General features: G+C 36.3%; 1 protein-coding gene across 2 annotated transcripts in view; it reads right to left on the minus strand.

Moving 5' to 3' along the window:
* Positions 1-11,877: 11,877 nt before the first annotated feature.
* Positions 11,878-17,288, minus strand: part of TRIM33 (tripartite motif containing 33) — a 129,758-nt gene continuing 124,347 nt past the window's right edge. The window contains exons 19-20 of one of the 2 annotated variants that reach the window (XM_030327555.1): positions 16,993-17,043; positions 11,878-16,913 (exon numbers count right to left, since the gene is read on the minus strand). In XM_030327555.1, coding sequence (XP_030183415.1) covers positions 16,701-16,913; positions 16,993-17,043 — 264 coding nt within the window. In that variant the 3' untranslated portion in view covers positions 11,878-16,700. The remainder of the gene's footprint in view (positions 16,914-16,992; positions 17,044-17,288) is intronic. The other variant, XM_030327556.1, reaches the window with a different exon arrangement.

Raw genomic sequence — 17,288 nt, forward strand, 5'->3', positions numbered from 1 at the left:
TAATTTCTTCCTCATATGATTAAAATTAGTTTATAAAACCATTTGTCCTTGGAGTTTCCTTTAATGTTTTTTATGATAGACCCAACTTCTTTAAAAGTTGCAAGAATTTGCATCAGCTTTTATTTTTCTAGAGATTTGTTAATTTCGTCTAAATTTTCTACCTTATTGGCACAAAGTTGCCCATAATATCCATTTTTAAAACTCCCTTTAATTTTTTAATTGTCAAATAAAATGCAGATACAGAAAAATCACACAAGTGTATAGTGTAGTGAATAGTGGATTTTGATAAGGTTAACACCCTTGTAACTAACCAATCAGAACAATAAGTAGAACTCTGGCAGCCACCACAAAATACCCTCCCCATGCCTGGGCCTTGTTCCTATCACAGCCCACTTCCACCCTCCAAAGGCAGCTCTTATCCCAAGCTATGAGATTCATTTCTTCAAGTTTCTTTAAGTTTTTATAACCCAAGAGTATATCCTGAAACAATATGATTTAGCTTTGCCCACTTTTTTGAGAGAGAGAGAGAGAGAGAGCACTCGAGCACGGGGGAGGGGCAGGGAACGAAGACAAAGAGAATCTCAATCAGACTCCACACCCAGTGCAGAGCCCTAGGTGGGGCTGGATCTCATGTCTGCGAGATCATGCCCAGAGCTGAAATCAAGAGTTGGATGCTTAAACTGAGCCACCCAGGCACCCAAAACCTTGCCCCCCTCTTTTTTTTTAACTGGCATGTCTTTTAAGCTCTTTTTAATGCACAGGTCTCCGCTTCCATCCCTCTTTCCCTCACAATACACCTGCTGATTGAACACAGGGCATTAAACCTATAGTGTTTCACACAATCTGGATTTTGTTGACAGCACACTCATGGTATAGTTCAACATGTTCTTCTCAGCTCTGTAATTTCTACACATTAGCAGTTGGATTCAGAAACTTCCATCAGATGCAGATTCTTTTCCCTTGGCCTATAGGTCGGGTTGTGTTCTTTCATCAGAAAGCATAGAAGGTTCCCCCCGCCCCCCGCAACCATGGATAGCTCATTGCATAGATCCATTAATTCCCTGAGGGTTGTAAAATAATTCTTTAATTCTATAATTTCATTTTCATTCATTAACTACACTAATTTTATAAAGGAATGCTTCCCTCATCTACTACTTATTTACTCAGTGATACAGTTCATATAGGGAGAGACAGGATAAAGTATTTGTTTCTCTCCATATATTTACCATTTTTAAGATAATGAATTGGTTCCCATCATCTTCTAAGGGTGATCAATTTTTATACCATTATATAAGTATATATATAATACATATATATATACATATATATATATACATATATATGGGCTTCAATCAGTTTCAATTATTATTCTTGTTGAAATTCAAATTGTATCATTTTTGGAAAAGAAAACCTCTTCATAGTGGCCTCTAAGTACTTATGACACAACAATAGTAGTGGTTAGCTTCCCTTACTCACTTGTGTGACAAGATCCCCCAGGATCCTCTTACACATTTCCCACACCAAAATTGGAATCATTCATTTCTCTGAAAACCTGATTAATTTTGATGGGAACAGTATTTCAAGACCACATCATGAGCTAGGAATTAGTAGCAGCTTGTATATAATGACATCTCTAGAGGAATAGTTAATTAAGGGAGGAAAAAACCTAAAACAATATTCTTTTAAAATAAACTGGAGATGTGATTTATTTTTAACGCATCCATTTAAAATACATAGATGAGTTTTGGCAAATTTACACATTTTTGTAACCACTGCCCCAATCAAAATAGAAAACACTTTCATGACCCGAAAATGCTCTTACAACCTTTTTCAGTATATCTACCTACACCACCAGAAGCAACCACTAATCTAATTTCCATTACCTTACATTAGTTTAGCCTACACACAAGAAACATATACTTTCCTATTACGAGGTACTGTGTTCTATAAATCCTCACTGAACTTGATAATATTTTGTCTGTTTGACCTATCAGTTACCAACCACTAAAATGGTGGAATTTTCCATTTCTTCTTGTGGTTCTGCCAATCCTTCCTATATGTTTTGAATTTATCAGGTGCTCACAAGTTTACTACTTGTATTTATTGTTTGTCATTATGTGGTGAATGTTAGTTTTCACCTGGTGTATTTCTTTCCAACTTTTCTTTGAACCTATCTGAGAGCCTTGTTTTAGGGATATTTCTCGTAAAGAATTTAAGTATGGATTTTTAAAGGGACTTGACAAAGTTTCTTTTTACTAGGGATTTTGGTTTGTTGATATGTACTGATTATTAATATTTGGATTTATTTCCACCACATTATTGTGTTTTCTATTCATTCTGTTCTTTATTTCCCCTCTTCCTTCCCTGCCTTTGTTTAGATTTTCCCTCTCTCCCGTTTCCTTGCATGTATATTACAGACTCTGTTCTTACTCTTTTTAAAAGTTTGCCTTTGAAGTTTCAGCGTGCATGTTTAATTCAAGGTCCAACAGTGACCAATCTTGACTCTACTTACTGTCAAACAACTCAAGGTCCTTAAAATGTTCTGAGTGCCCCTTTTCTACCTATTTGTTTACAAATCAGATAACCATACACATATGGGCTTATTTCTGGACTTTCAATTCTATTCCACTGTTTTTGTCCTTGTGCTAGTACCAGTGTGTCTTGATTATTGCTTTGTACATAGGTTAGAAATGGGGGAATTTGAGACCTCTTGCTTTATTCTTTTTTAATATTGCTTTAGCTATTCTGGGTCCCCTGAAATTCTGAATTAAGTTTAGAATAAGCTTGTCATTTTCTACAAATAAATCAACTGGGATTTTGATAGGGATTATAATGAATCCATGTATCAGTTTGAAGAGTGCAATTTCAAATTCTCTGATCCATGCACATGAGATGTTTTTCCAAGTAGTTATGTGTTCTTTAATTTCTGTCAATGTTTCAGTTTTCAGAGTATGAATTTTGCACTTATTTTAACTCCTAAGTTTTTCATGCTATAATAAGTGGAATTATTTTCCTAATTTCATTTTCAGATTATTCATTGCATGTGTGTAGAAACACAACAGATTTTTTTGTATATCATCTTTTATCCTGCAATCTTGCTTAACATGATTATCAGTCTAATAGATTTTTAGTGTGTTCCTTTGATTTTTTCTAAGTTCAAGTCATCTGTAAATAGAGATCATTTTGCTTCTTTCTGATTTGGATGGCTTTCATTTCTTTTCTTGCCTTATTGTCCTAGCTAGTACAATGTCCTCCAGTACAATGTTGAAGTAAGAACAGATGTCCTCGCCTTTTTCCTAACGTTTGGGAGAAAGCACTCTATCTTTTAACCATTAAGTATGATGTTAGCTCTGTATTTTTGATAAAGGACTTTAATCATGTGGAGGAAGCTCCCTTTTATTCCTAGTTTGTTGAGTGTTTTTGTCAAAAGGGCATTGGATTCTGCCAAATGCTTTTCTTGAATCTACTGAGATGATCATGTAATTTCTGTTTTTATTGTACTGATAGGACATATTATATTGATTTTCAGAAGTTGAACTGTGTACATCCCTGGAGTAAATCCCAGTCATCATGTATAATTCTTTTTTTATGTTGCTTTATTCAGTTTGCTAGTGTTTTGTTGATGATCTGAGCCTCCATATTCATGACAGATACTGGTCTGTAGTCTTTTCCTGTGGTATCTTGTCTGGTTTTGGTATCAGGGTAATAAAGGCCATATAAAATGAGTTGGGAAATGTTCTCCTTTTTTTTTTAAGTTTTATTTATCTTTGAGAGAGAAAGTGCAAATGGGGAAGAGGGAGGGAGGGAGAGAGAGAGAGAGAGAGAGAGAGAGAGAGAGAGAGAGAATCTCAAGCAGACTCCACACCATCAGTGCAGAGCCTGATGTGGGGCTGGAAGCCATGAGCCGTGATATCATGACCTGAGCTGAAGTTGGACGGTTCATCAACAGAGCTACCCAAGCACCCCTCTCTTTTCTCTTTTTAGGAAGAGTTTGTGGATAATTGGTATTAATTCTTCTTTAAATGTTTAATAGAATTAAGCTGTAAAGCCAGCTGTGCCTGTGCTTTTCTTTGTAGGTAGTTGTTTTTTTGTTTGTTTTTTTGTTTTACTACTTCAAACTCTTCACTTGTTACAGGTCTGTTGAGATTGTTTTTCCTTTAGTCTGTTTTAGCTTGTGTCCTTCTAGGAATTTATGTTTCATCTAGGTTATCTCATTTGTTGTCATACAACTGTTCATTGTATTCTAATTCTTTTATTTCTAATGAATAATTTCTAAGGTTAGGTGACATCTACAATTATAAAATTCCCTCTATGCACTGCTTTACCTGAATTTAATAACTTCTGTTAACATTGTGCCATTTTCATTCTTCTCAAAATGTCTTCTGATTTCTCTTGATTTATTGACCCATTGGTTATTTAGCAGGAGTATTGTGTTTAATAATTCCACCTATTTGTGATTTTCTCAACCTTTTTCCTGCTTTTCCTAATTTCATTCCACTGTTGGAGAACATACTTTGTACTATTTCTATTCTCTTAAATTTATTGAGGTTTATGGCTTAGCAAATGACCTATCCTGGAGAATGTTCCATGTACACTTGAGAAGAATGTATATCTGTTGTCTGTTGAGAGGAGTGTTCTACAGATGTCTATTATTAGATCAGTTGGTTTGTAGTGTTATCTTGTTTTGTTGTTCTAGTTTTCTATCCCTTATTGAAAAGTAGGATATTGAAGTCTCCAACCATTATGGTTGTAGTTAACTCTCCCTTCATCTCTCTGTATTTGTTTTCATGTATTCTGGTCCTTTGTTATTAGGCGTATATATGTTTAGAACTATAAAATCGCCCTGATGTCAATTAACACTTACATCATTATAAAATGCCCATAAGATTTTGTTGTGATTGCTGTTTGCAGGATATGACTTATTTCCTGCTATTACTTTCAATCTATTTGTATCTTTTATTTTTTTTAATGTGCAAGTTTTAATTGCATATAAAATTTTTGTTTTTGTTTTTTAAATTCACACCCAAGTTAGTTAGCATATAGTGCAATAAAGATTTCAGGAGTAGATTCCAGTGATTCATCCCCTACATTTAACACCCAGTGCTCATTGCATCAAGTGTCTTCCTTAGTGCCCCTTACCCATTTAACTCATCCCCCTTCCCATAACCCCTCCAGTAACCCTCCATTTGTTCTCTATATTTAAGAGACTCTTATGTTTTGTCCCTCTCCACTTTTATATTTGTGCTTCCATTCCCTTATGTTCATCTGTTTTGTATCTTAAATTCCATGAGTGAAACCATATTTGTCTTTCTCTAATTTGACTCAGCATAATACACCCTATCTACTTCCATCCATGTTGTTGCAAATGGCAAGATTTCATTCTTTTTGATTGCCAAGTAATACTCCATTGTGTGTGTGTGTGTGTGTGTGTGTGTGTGTGTACACATCTTCTTTATCCATTCATTTGTCGATGGACATTTGGGCTCTTTCCATACTTTGGTTTTGTCGATAGCACTGCTATAAACATTGGGGTGCATGTGCTCTTCTGAAATAGCACACCTGTATCTTTTGGATAAATACCTAGTAGTGCAGTTGCTGGGTCATAGGGTAGTTCTATTTTTAACTTTTTGAGGAACATCCATACTGTTTTCCAGAGTGGTTGCACCAGCTTGCATTACCATCAATAGTGCAAAAGGGTTCCTCTTTGTCCACATCCTCGCCAACATCTGTTATTGCCTGAGTTAATTTTAACCATTCTGACAGATACGAGGTGGTATCTCATTATGGTTTTGATTTTTTTCCCCTGATGAGAACTGATGTTGAGCATCTTTTCATGTGTCTGTTAGCCATCTAGATGTCTTCTCTGGCAAATCGTCTATTCATGTCTTTTGCCCATTTCTTCACTGGATTGTTTTTTGGATGTTGAGCTTGGTAAGTTCTTTATAGATTTTGGATACTGACCCTTTATCTGATATGTCATTTGTAAGTATCTTCTCCCATTCTGTCGGTTGCCTTTTAGTTTTGCTGATTGTTTCCTTCACTTTGCAGAAGGTTTTTATCTTGACGAGGTCCCAATAGTTCATTTTTACTTTCGTTTCCCTTGCCACCGAAGACACGTTAAGAAGCTGCTGCAGCCGAGGTCAGAGCATTTGCCTGTTTTCGCCTCTAGGATTTTAACAGCTTCCTGTCTTATATTTAGGTCTTTCATCCATTTTGAGTTTATTTTTGTGTATGGTGTAAAACAGTGGTCCAGGTTCATTCTTCTGCATGTCACTGTCCAGTTTTCTCAACACCGTGTGCTAAAGGGACTCCCTTTTTTCCACTGGATATTCTTTCCTGCTTTGTCAAAGATTAGTTGGCCATACATTTGTGGGTCTATTTCTGGGTTCTCTATTCTGTTCCATTGATTCGTGTGACTGTTTTTGTGCCAGGACCATACTGTCTTGATGATTATTACAGCTTTGTAATACATCTTAAAGTCTGAAATTGTGATGCCTCCAGCCTTGGTTTCAAGATTGCTTTGGCTATTTGGGGTCTTTTCTGGTTCCATACAAATTTTAGGATTGTTTGTTGTAGCTCTGTGAAGAATGCTGGTGTTATTTTGATAGGGATTGCTCTATTTGTATCTTTTAATCTAAAGTGTGTCTCCTGAAAACAGTATATATAGTTGAATCAAGTCTTTTTTTTTTTTTAATTTTTTTTTCAATGTTTATTTATTTTTGGGACAGAGAGAGACAGAGCATGAACGGGCGAGGGGCAAAGAGAGAGGGAGACACAGAAACGGAAACAGGCTCCAGGCTCTGAGCCATCAGCCCAGAGCCCGACGCGGGGCTCAAACTCACGGACCGTGAGATCGTGACCTGGCTGAAGTCGGACGCTTAACCGACTGCGCCACCCAGGCGCCCCTGAATCAAGTCTTTTTACCCAGTCTGATAATCTCCATAATTTGATTGAGTTGTTTAATCCATTCATATGTAATAATTATACTGTTGGATTGATGTCTACGTTTTTACTTTTTGCTTTCTATGCCTTTTTTTGTTCTGTTCCTCCTTTAATGCTTTTACTTCACGTATTTTCCAAATTATTTTCTCTAATGAATTTTCACTGCTTAATTTTTAAAAATTGTTCTGTTTACCACATACATCTTATCAGAATGATACAGATTTATACTAGGCTAACTCCACATAGGAGCACTACTCTTAGGTAGCTCTATTTGTTACCTCCTTTTTGCAATATTGTTATGCAACTTCACTCCTACCCACCTCCTTTATGCTATTACTTTTTAAAATAACATTTACTTATTTTTTTTTTTAATTTTTTTTCAACGTTTATTTATTTTTGGGACAGAGAGAGACAGAGCATGAACGGGCGAGGGGCAGAGAGAAAGGGAGACACAGAATCGGAAACAGGCTCCAGGCTCCGAGCCATCAGCCCAGAGCCCGACGCGGGGCTCGAACTCACGGACCGCGAGATCGTGACCTGGCTGAAGTCGGACGCTTAACCGACTGCGCCACCCAGGCGCCCCAACATTTACTTATTTTTGAGAGAAAGAGAGAGAGAGAGAGAGAGAGAGGGAGAGAGACAGGCAGACAGAAACACAGAATCTGAAGCAGGCTCCAGGCTCTGAGCTGTCGTCCCCACAGAGCCTGAAGCAGGGCTCGAACCCACAAACCGTGAGATGATGACCCGAGCAGAAGTTGGATGCTTAACTGCTTCACCCAGGCGGCCCTCCCTTATGCTATTATTAGCAAATACAAATCACTTTAAATTCTTGCATTTTTCTGACATAGGCAGTATAAGTCTGGTTCCAAACCTATTTTAGATGTCAGCTTGTAGACGCCAAATCTCAAGGGAGATTGTTTTTCTTCCCTCCACCCAGTTTTCTTTCTCTCTTGAGATAGGGTATCCTGGCTCATTCTTTCACTAAGTGTGTCATATTTTGAAGTACCAGGTTTGGGAAGAGTATCTGCCTCAGTTCAAACTTATGTTAGCCCTATGCTTTGTCTCCTTTAAAGCTTACTTAGCCCATTCCAAAGTCTTTAGGACACAAGGACTGGCAGAGCCTGTGGGGCAACTGTCCTCTTCAACACTTCTTGAGATACATGCTTTTGGTTCCACACCCACTGAACCTTATTTGGACAACTTTCAAGTCTCCCCAAATTTGGAATAACAATACAATAAACACCCCATCTACTTTTCACGAAGATTCATCAGTTGTTATTCTACCACACCAACACTATCTTCCATATATATTTTATACACACACATTTTGCCTAACCATTTGAAAGTAGTATAATGACACTTCCTTCCTCAATATTTCAGCATGCATTTCCTAAGAAAAAGGACTTACTCCTGTATAAGCACAAAATCATTGTCACCTAAGAAAATTAAACATTCCATATCATTAAGAATTCATCTACAAATTTCCACAGATGTCTCTAAAATGGCTTTAATTATAAGGGTTATTTAATTCAAGATCAAATCTAAGTTATTGTATTACATGCTATTTTTTGATTAACAGTCTCCCCACCTGTTTTATACAACAGTTACTTTAAAAATTCACACCAGGCATCTTTGTAAATGTACTACATTGCACGTTTGTCTAATTATTTTACATGATTAGACTGTCAAATATTTTTGGTAAAAATGCTACAGATGATAAAATGAAGCTTTGTTTTGTACTGGTCTCAACCTACCAATAACTAATGTTGTGACTGGACTGGCCCTTGTGGTTCTTATTATGGTTGCAAGACACTTCAGCAACAACCATCAGGAAACTGAAGAAATAAATGTTTATTTACTTACAAGAGCTGGAAATTACACAGTATACCTTGGCCCACATATCAAGGTTGCAAAAAGCTAGGGACAGAGAGAGATGGGGGTACAAACAAGACCAGGGGTTCTGCATTTACTGGGGTTGGGGGTGGGGGGGGGTCTAGGCTTTTGTGGGCTTACTCTTTACGGGTGAATTTAAAACATGGGTGCAGGAACTTAGTGTGTGGAGAAAAGACAAATGGGTCAAATGGTCCCTTACAGAAATCAACCAAGATTTCTAAATCAAAGGAGCCGCAGTGGGAAAAGGTAGCCTGGCTCTTTATCTAGTTGTGTGGTTGGCAATGTGTTTGGTCAGAGTTGTCTTTGAAGTGGATGCCTTGGCAATCAAAGCTTAAGACTGGCACTTGCTTTTTGAAAGAAAGAAAAGAAAAGGAAGGAAAGAAAAGGAAGGAAGGAAGGAAGGAAGGAAGGAAGGAAGGAAGGAAGGAAGGAAGGAAGGAAGGAAGGAAGGAAGGGGAAGGAAAGGGAAGGAAAGGGAAGGAAGGGAAGGAAAGGAAGGAAGGGAAGGAAGGGAAGGAAGGGAAGGAAGGAAGGAAGGAGAAAAATTGGGCTTAAGCTACAGCTTTGAGTATCTTCCTTCTTTGTTAGTTCAGCAATACATTTAAAGTTTTTGTTTTGTTTTGAATGAATCTTATCCAACATTTCAGATGTTTTATTACCATTAGAAGGGTTCCTCAGGGGATGTAGTCTGCCATATTGTCAGAAACAGATGTCCCTATATACTGCCTTTATAGATCATCAACAGTAAGTTTTATAAATGAAAGAATAGTGACATATTTACCACCACCTGAGGCCACAAAAGGGAGAAACCTGAGACAAAGCCTTGGATTAGATGTGTATCCTACCAATTCATTTTTGCATTTATTAGAAATCTAGAGCCCAACTTGAGTGTCTGTTGGAGTCTACAAGTCTAAGCCTCATTTAAATTAGTGAAAGACAACCTAAATATTTAAGAGTTGAGGACAGATCTAAAAATTTTGGGGTCCTGCATCTACATTTTTTTCTCATCCCATTAGTAAAAAAGGAGAAATTGTATTTCTAACCTGCCCCTTTTTCATGGCAAAAGCAGGAAGAAGAAATAGGAAAAAGGAACTAAGGGTTGATAACTTACCAGTGCCAACCTTGCGCTATAAATGACCTCTTGTCTGTATTAATTCCATGAGCTACATATAACTATCCTCATTTCACAAATAAATAAAGTGAAACTCAGAGTTCATACAGGTAAGCTTTAGTTTGCCAGTTCAAACCAAAGGGTTCAAGTGACCCATTGGCCAAAACTCATCATTTTTCCAGTACACAAATTGCATTCAGAAAGGTAACAATTTGGAAGTTCAACTCTGATATTCCACTTGGTTATTCATGGCCGTAGTTCTGCATAACCTAAAGAAAAGCCAAAGTCAAATTTCTTGAAAAACAATCTACACTCAATCATTCATCTAACCCACTATATTCTTACTGCTGCTCAAACTGGAATAGCTCAAGGTCATCAATGGCTTCTATATTGCTCAATTCAGTGGCCACCTTACCTTTACCTCATCTCTTGCTCTAAAACTTGGTATCAATGATGCTCCTTTTGAAACCCCTTATGAAACCTCTCTCTCATTTTCCATCATGGCTCCTCTGTCTTTCTTCCATGACTATTCCAGTTTTCTTGTGAAATCTTTTTTTATATAGCTCCCCTTCAATGTTTCCTCTGCTATCATAAGTATTCTACTCTTTTCATTCTATAAATTTCCTAGGCAATATCATATTCTTACATTTATTTATTCTTACATATTTACATTTATTTATTCTTACATTTATATAACAATTATTATGCTAATGGCTCAACTTTTGACAGTTGTTTGCTGAATGCCTATCATGTGCTAGCCATACTCAGTGATAAATAAAACAGGATTCCTGATGGATGATCTTACAGGCTTGGTCTGCAGCCTAGTTATTTCTCATGAACACCAGAACAATGGACATCTGCACCTTAATGTTCTATAGGTACCTTAAACTCAACATATCCCCATATCTTTTCTTCCATTCCTTATTATTTTAATAGGTGTTATATAAAATATGCCTAAGGTAACCACCTGGCCTCCATTATTGGTCTGTTTTACTTTCTAAATCTAAAATTTGATGATTTTCCATCACCACTGCAAAATAGCTGGTTTAATAGCTGGTTTAGGGCTCACCTGGATTATTCACAGCCTACCACTCTCCACTTCTAACATTCTCCATAATCCATTCTTTATAGTTGAAAACAAACTTACTTTCAAGAAGGCAAGTCTGATTATATCAACTCCACAAGCCCTATCCTGCTTAAAATTCTTCAGGGGCTCCTAGTTGCCCTCAGTGAAAGCACTTAAACCCTTTAACAAGACTTCCCAGGCACTGCTTAAATAGGACCCTGGCTCAGGGCACCTGGGTGGCTCAGTCTGCTATGTGTCCGACTCTTGATCTCGGCTCAGGTCATGATCTCATGGTTCGTGAGTGTAAGCCCCATGTTGGGCTCTGTGCTGACAACGTGGAACCTGTTGGGATTCCCTCTCTCTCCCATTCTCTCTACCCCTCCCCTGCTTGCACATGCACACACGCCCTCTCTCAAAATAAATAAACAAACATCAAAAAAAGAAAAAAGACTCTGGCTCATTTCTCCAGCTTAGTATTTTACTACTCCAACCTACGCTCTGCTCCAAATGAACTTCTATACATATTCTCTTTCATTTTCAGACTTCTCTATATTTTATTCTCTTTTCACGCTCTCTTTGCCTGGTCCACTGTCATCACATTTTTATGAGTGAAAGAGATCGCTACACCAACCAATGAACTTAGGTGTTAGATCCTGTCCCATGTGTTCCTACTCTTTTCTGTGTTGATCCCGATCAGAGCACTCATCAGTCTCATATAGAGTCTAAGCGCTTGTGAAGGCAGGGACTGTGTTTGATTTTTTCACTTCTATAACTCCAGTGCCTGGCACACAGTATACATTTTTCAAATACATTTAAATGACTAAATCTCAACTCAAAGAGGAAGAAAAAAAGGAATTCATTTGCAAACTTTTTCAATTTTCTAATTTAATAGAAATAACCAAAACAATGTGGCTTTCAAACAAGGCTTTAAACTAATCTAATACAACTTCTACAACACATTCCAGAGCATTATAACAAGAAATATTTACAGGCAGCTAATGTATTAAATAACCATGAAAAAGAAAATCTTGCTTTTAATACACACCAGCAAAAAACACAGGAACGGAACAATTAGAAACTGCAACCTTGTTTTAAAAAATTAAATATGATTATTTAGAGAATACAATACCACAGAAACAGCACTTTTTCTTTAAGAATCATATTGAAGGGTAGTTAGTTATGTGCAAAAATAATAGTAGTTATAGTAGTAGTAATAATAATAATAATGAGGGGAGGAGACCAGTTGAAATACTGGAAGCAAGGAACTAGTAAGGCTGTGATTTTAACCCTTTCGTGTGTATGTCTACATAGAAAATTAACAGGCTTTCAGATTGCACATACCGTTTTTATAGGCTTATATACATGTTTCACTGTGATTTAAAACATAGTAAATGCCTACATTTTTCAGACCAGGAGCAGACAAGCACTTCCTTCTTAAGACTGGAAATTAGGCCACACCTGAAAGGGCATATTGCAGTGGCACTTACAAAATCATCTCAGTGCCTTCCCACATACGAATTTGGTGAACTTAAAAGAACAGCATTTTTAACTTTAAAGATTACTTGCTAGAAAAGGGCCAAACTTAATTTTGTACATTTTGTAGTATGATCGTGACAAATATATCCAAATTGACTGTTTTTGAAGATAACTTTCTCAGCTACAATAAAAAATATATAAAAGACCACGGAGGCAAACACAAGGAACTAAGATGAAAGATATGCTTTACATGCATTTTGGCCCAAGTAAAAGAAACCATTATATCCAAGAGTACATGTTGAAATCTGAAATGTCTATGTAAACTGTGGCATATAAATTTTTTTTTCTTAAAAAAGTACCTTCAATTTTTTTTTTACTCAAATACCTACTTTTAAAAAAATATGCAACTTTCCCCAATTTTTAAAATAAAATGCCACAATATATTGTCGTAAGCTCCAGCATACATTTAAATTTCTTACTTTTTAAAAGATAGACTGGGTGATATGCATACAAACTTTCCTATAAAATCACCATCCGGGAGAGGACTATGACATGCCTATCAGGCAACAGACTTAAAGCAGTGTTATTGCTTTATCGAGGAGGAGAGAACTGAGAGAAAAAGAAAAAGAAAGCATCAAGGTTCAGTTCAAGATTAAACTGATACACTTTGAAAACCTTGGATCATCTTCAGCAGATTATTAATACAGACGGTATGAATTAAGAATTTGATTGTTTTGATTAGGAGAGTTGGGGTGGGTGGATTTTATAAAACTACTCACCGATCCAATGCGGAGTATGCAAATAAGCAGTGCTGACTTCAACAAGAAATGAGATTTTTGTACTTCCTGTGTTTTATATGAGGGGGAATGGGTAAGGGACTTAAAAGGCCAAGGGAGAGAGGGCCACAGCATCTACTCCCATTGTGGATACTAAGAGATTATTGAATAAAGATAGTAGGCCAAAATCCAAGGGCACAGTCAGAAGACCTAAATCTACTGGCTTATTAACACTAATCACTAATAATTACATGGCAGGATACCTGCTGAGGTAATTGATAAATCTACAATTTGCACACTATAAACCTTTTGCTTCTATTTAAAAGCATTATTTCTTTGGATTAACTAAAAACCTCAAAAACTGTTACAACAAAAAGAATTAACTGACTTTAATATTATTTAAAATTCTCTTATATAAGACATAGAAATCAGAAAGTACCTTGTTGATTCCAAAAAGAATAATTTCAACAGGGGATCCAATACCTTATCATCTCTGTGGTAATGATCTGTGGTAATATAGAGCATGACCTACAACTTAACCATACTTTGGAACACGTACATGTTTCACCTTGCAAAACAATTCCTTTACTCAGTGAATCAGCTGAGCCAAATGCTAAAAAAGAAAAATAAAATAAAATAAAATAAATAAAAAATAATGCAAATTTAGGCCAGCAGAACAGACTGAGGAACACTTTATTCTTAGTGTTCTGATGGGAGACGGGAACTCAGGTATTGCAAAACTTTGCAATCTTTTTTAAGGAAACATTTAACATCTCCAAATCTAAAGTACTGTTTTTTAACAAAGGATAACAAATGCAAAGAGTATCAAAACAAACTGCCTTCAGGAACTGATAGTCAATGTTTACTTTTTTGAGACATAAATTAATAGAAAAACATGTAAGATATCTGAATGTCAATGTAAGTTTTTATACTTTTTATCAGTTATATTAGTGGCTGAACAAATCAGTTAGGAACACAGAGATCAACGTACAAGAAAAAAATTTCAGTGAAATCTAAACTGAACACCTTCATTTAAACGGTGGTTTGCTGATAGTTATTTACTTAATAGTAAATCCTCAGTAGTATGAATTGCCTTCCATTAACAGAAATGGAGCCTATTAAATGCTGACAATAAAGTGGCTTTTTAAAAACCAATCTTAAAAAAAACAAAAAACAAAAATTCCACGTAACATGAAAAAACTTCAAAGGGAACACGTTATCTTTTAAGGCCCCAAATATCAAGAAATAAGTATTTAAACTTTAGTTTCTCCTCCATTGGTAGAACCTATATAAAAGACTTATCTAAGAATCATGAAAAGGATTCATCTGAAGAGCAAGTATAAAATACTAGAAATCAATGGATGGACAAAAGGAAGTTATACTGCTACTCATCACTTTCCAAAACTGTGCCCTTAGATACGTCTCCTGATAAACTGAAATCATAAATGCTGTGGGAAAGAGGGAAATGCACATAAATAAAGCATTTTTAAACAATTCTCCCTTATAAGACAATTCTTCTTAAGAACCTGAAATTTGAGTAAAATGATAAAACAGTTCGGTGTAGGTTCTAAAGCCTAACTTCTAACAAAACTGAAAGAGAAGCTAAAAGGAAGCCACAGAATGAAGTAAATCAACAGCAGTATTAAATCAATACTGCTTAAATACACCATCAGAAGGCCTGAATAATATCCATGTTTACCCCCAACATTTGTTAAGAAAAGAAAAACAACCCAAAGGAATTTGTATAATAATTTCTTTAGAGCACTTTATTTGATTCAATATGCACTAAAAAATATTTACCTCTTAGACAGTTATGTCAAATAATTTTTACTGAGTAGTCTACTGTCTGAACTGCATAAGCTGAATTTTTAAAAAGGCAAATGATTTGCCACAAATCTGCTGACGTCTGAAAAATATCTAATGGCAAGTCTTCTATTTTGGTCACTTTATATTCTAAGGTGTCCATACAAAAGTAGGACTAACTTCTTTAATCCAACAAAAGAGAAGCCCATACACAGTCTAGAACACACATCTTGGATCTGAGCATCACAAATGAAGAGAAGAAAAACAAAACCGAGCCAAGGTGGTTTATCTGCCTCGGGTGCTGAACGCAGGGTAGTAAAGGTGGGTTTACTCCAGTAACCATTCAAGTGGGGATTGGCTCATTTTCAGGATTTACTTACAGGCCTCTTCTAAGTCCGTTAAGCCCCCAGTCCATGCAAATGTCCCACTTGGTGGACAGATGAGTAATCTAACCCCACCGGGTTTATTTCAATAGTTTGATATTTAATAATAAGCTGCTTCTGAAGATTTTCTGAGAAGTCTGTTCTCTATTAAAATAAGATAGAACCTCAAAATATGAATGTGAACATTAGAAATAGACAGCATATATTACAAATCCATTCTTGATAGGAACATTAGTAAGAATACACATTAGCTTAAAAAACAGGCTCAGCAAATGTTGCTGATCTGCCAGAAGTTTTAGTTCACTATTTACAAATAAGACAAAGTGAAATACAGAAAATTTTACACATTTGGTAGTTGACAGATTACTGTTTGCCAATAGTGGTCTATCAGAAAACTGATACAAAGGAAGACTGGGTAAGAGCCAGTTGTCACCTTCTCAAACAAATTTAAATGAAAACTACATTAATTTTGAAACAAACATTCCACCTTTGATGGGAGTAACTGTACGATCGGATGATCCGACTAGGAAGTGCAATTCTGTGGAAGGGTTTTTCTGGAAATGACTACCACGTGATCAGCCACTGAAAAGTTACCATATTTATTTCAGCAGACCATTAAAACTGATTAAATGATGATCGATGATGTTTCCTAGACTCTAAGTATAAATAGAAAATAAAACTGCTGTTGAGTTCTTTAAACCAATATAAAAACTAAGGCCCAACAGCATCAAAGTGAGAACAAATATAATGGCATGATTCAATGCACATCTGCACTGACATCAAAGTGGAATCTGAGTAACTTTGATTTTAATTAGAAAACAAACCAGTATGTACGTGTGTGGAAGGGGAGCATGAAAGTTGTTTTTAATAACTGTGTGCTCTTGTCCAAACAGACACGAGCAACAGGACCATCAAGTATTTACTTGTACACCCAGTATCCTGCACCAATCAATAGCACATGATGACCAGTATCTACCATTCTAAAGAACCACCCTCTTTAGTAACAGAAATCTTCAAATCATTTTGCTTTTCCTTTTTGTTTTTCTTTTGAAATTGCAAATAGAGTTGTCTCCCCCCTTTCTTGACAAGAAGTGATTTCTGTCCATTACTTCAATCTAATACTGTGTAAGAGCTATCAGCTTCTTCAAGGAGGTGCCCACTGTAGGCAGGATATTCCAGCAACACTTAAATAAAAGGGTTTTTTCTTTTTTTTTTTTTTCCTTAAAACAATTAGTTAAGTTCATGTCATTTTACTTTATATGTACTGGTCTCTCATCTGACTTTAGGCGTTTTCTGCGGGGCTGTATAAAGTCTTCATCAGAGTCCTCAGTTACCTCACCATCATCCTCTTCCTGCTCAAACTCTGGCAAAGGTGCGAAGGTCCTGTCTGAGTAGATCTCTGTGAGTTTATCTTCAAAGTACAATGCAACTGCTTTCCCTGCCTGAGCTACTTCTGAATCAGCCTGCAAGCAAAAGATAGGAATATTCACCTATTGGTAATGCATATTCCTTCACCAAGTTTGCATGGTCTGAAAAGCTTACCTTCAAATTAATCTCTTGTGTTTCTGCATAAACTTGAACAACTTTCATCATCTAAAAAGGATACCAGAGTCAAAAAAAAAAAAGGGAAATTATAATCCTTTCTAAAGTTATAAAACTGCATAGGATTGGCGACGAAAGTCAGCCATACTAGGGGGAACAAATTGCTATAACCAGATTAAGTGCTTTCTAAAATACTACAGAACATGGAACCGCTTTCTTTACAAAGTTCTGGTGCTAAAGCTACTGTGAAACCGTAAAAACTGTCTCAAATTCAGAATTAATAAAGTCAATCTGAA

This window comes from Lynx canadensis, chromosome C1 (genome assembly GCF_007474595.2).
Source record: "Lynx canadensis isolate LIC74 chromosome C1, mLynCan4.pri.v2, whole genome shotgun sequence".
Classification (NCBI taxonomy): domain Eukaryota; kingdom Metazoa; phylum Chordata; class Mammalia; order Carnivora; family Felidae; genus Lynx; species Lynx canadensis.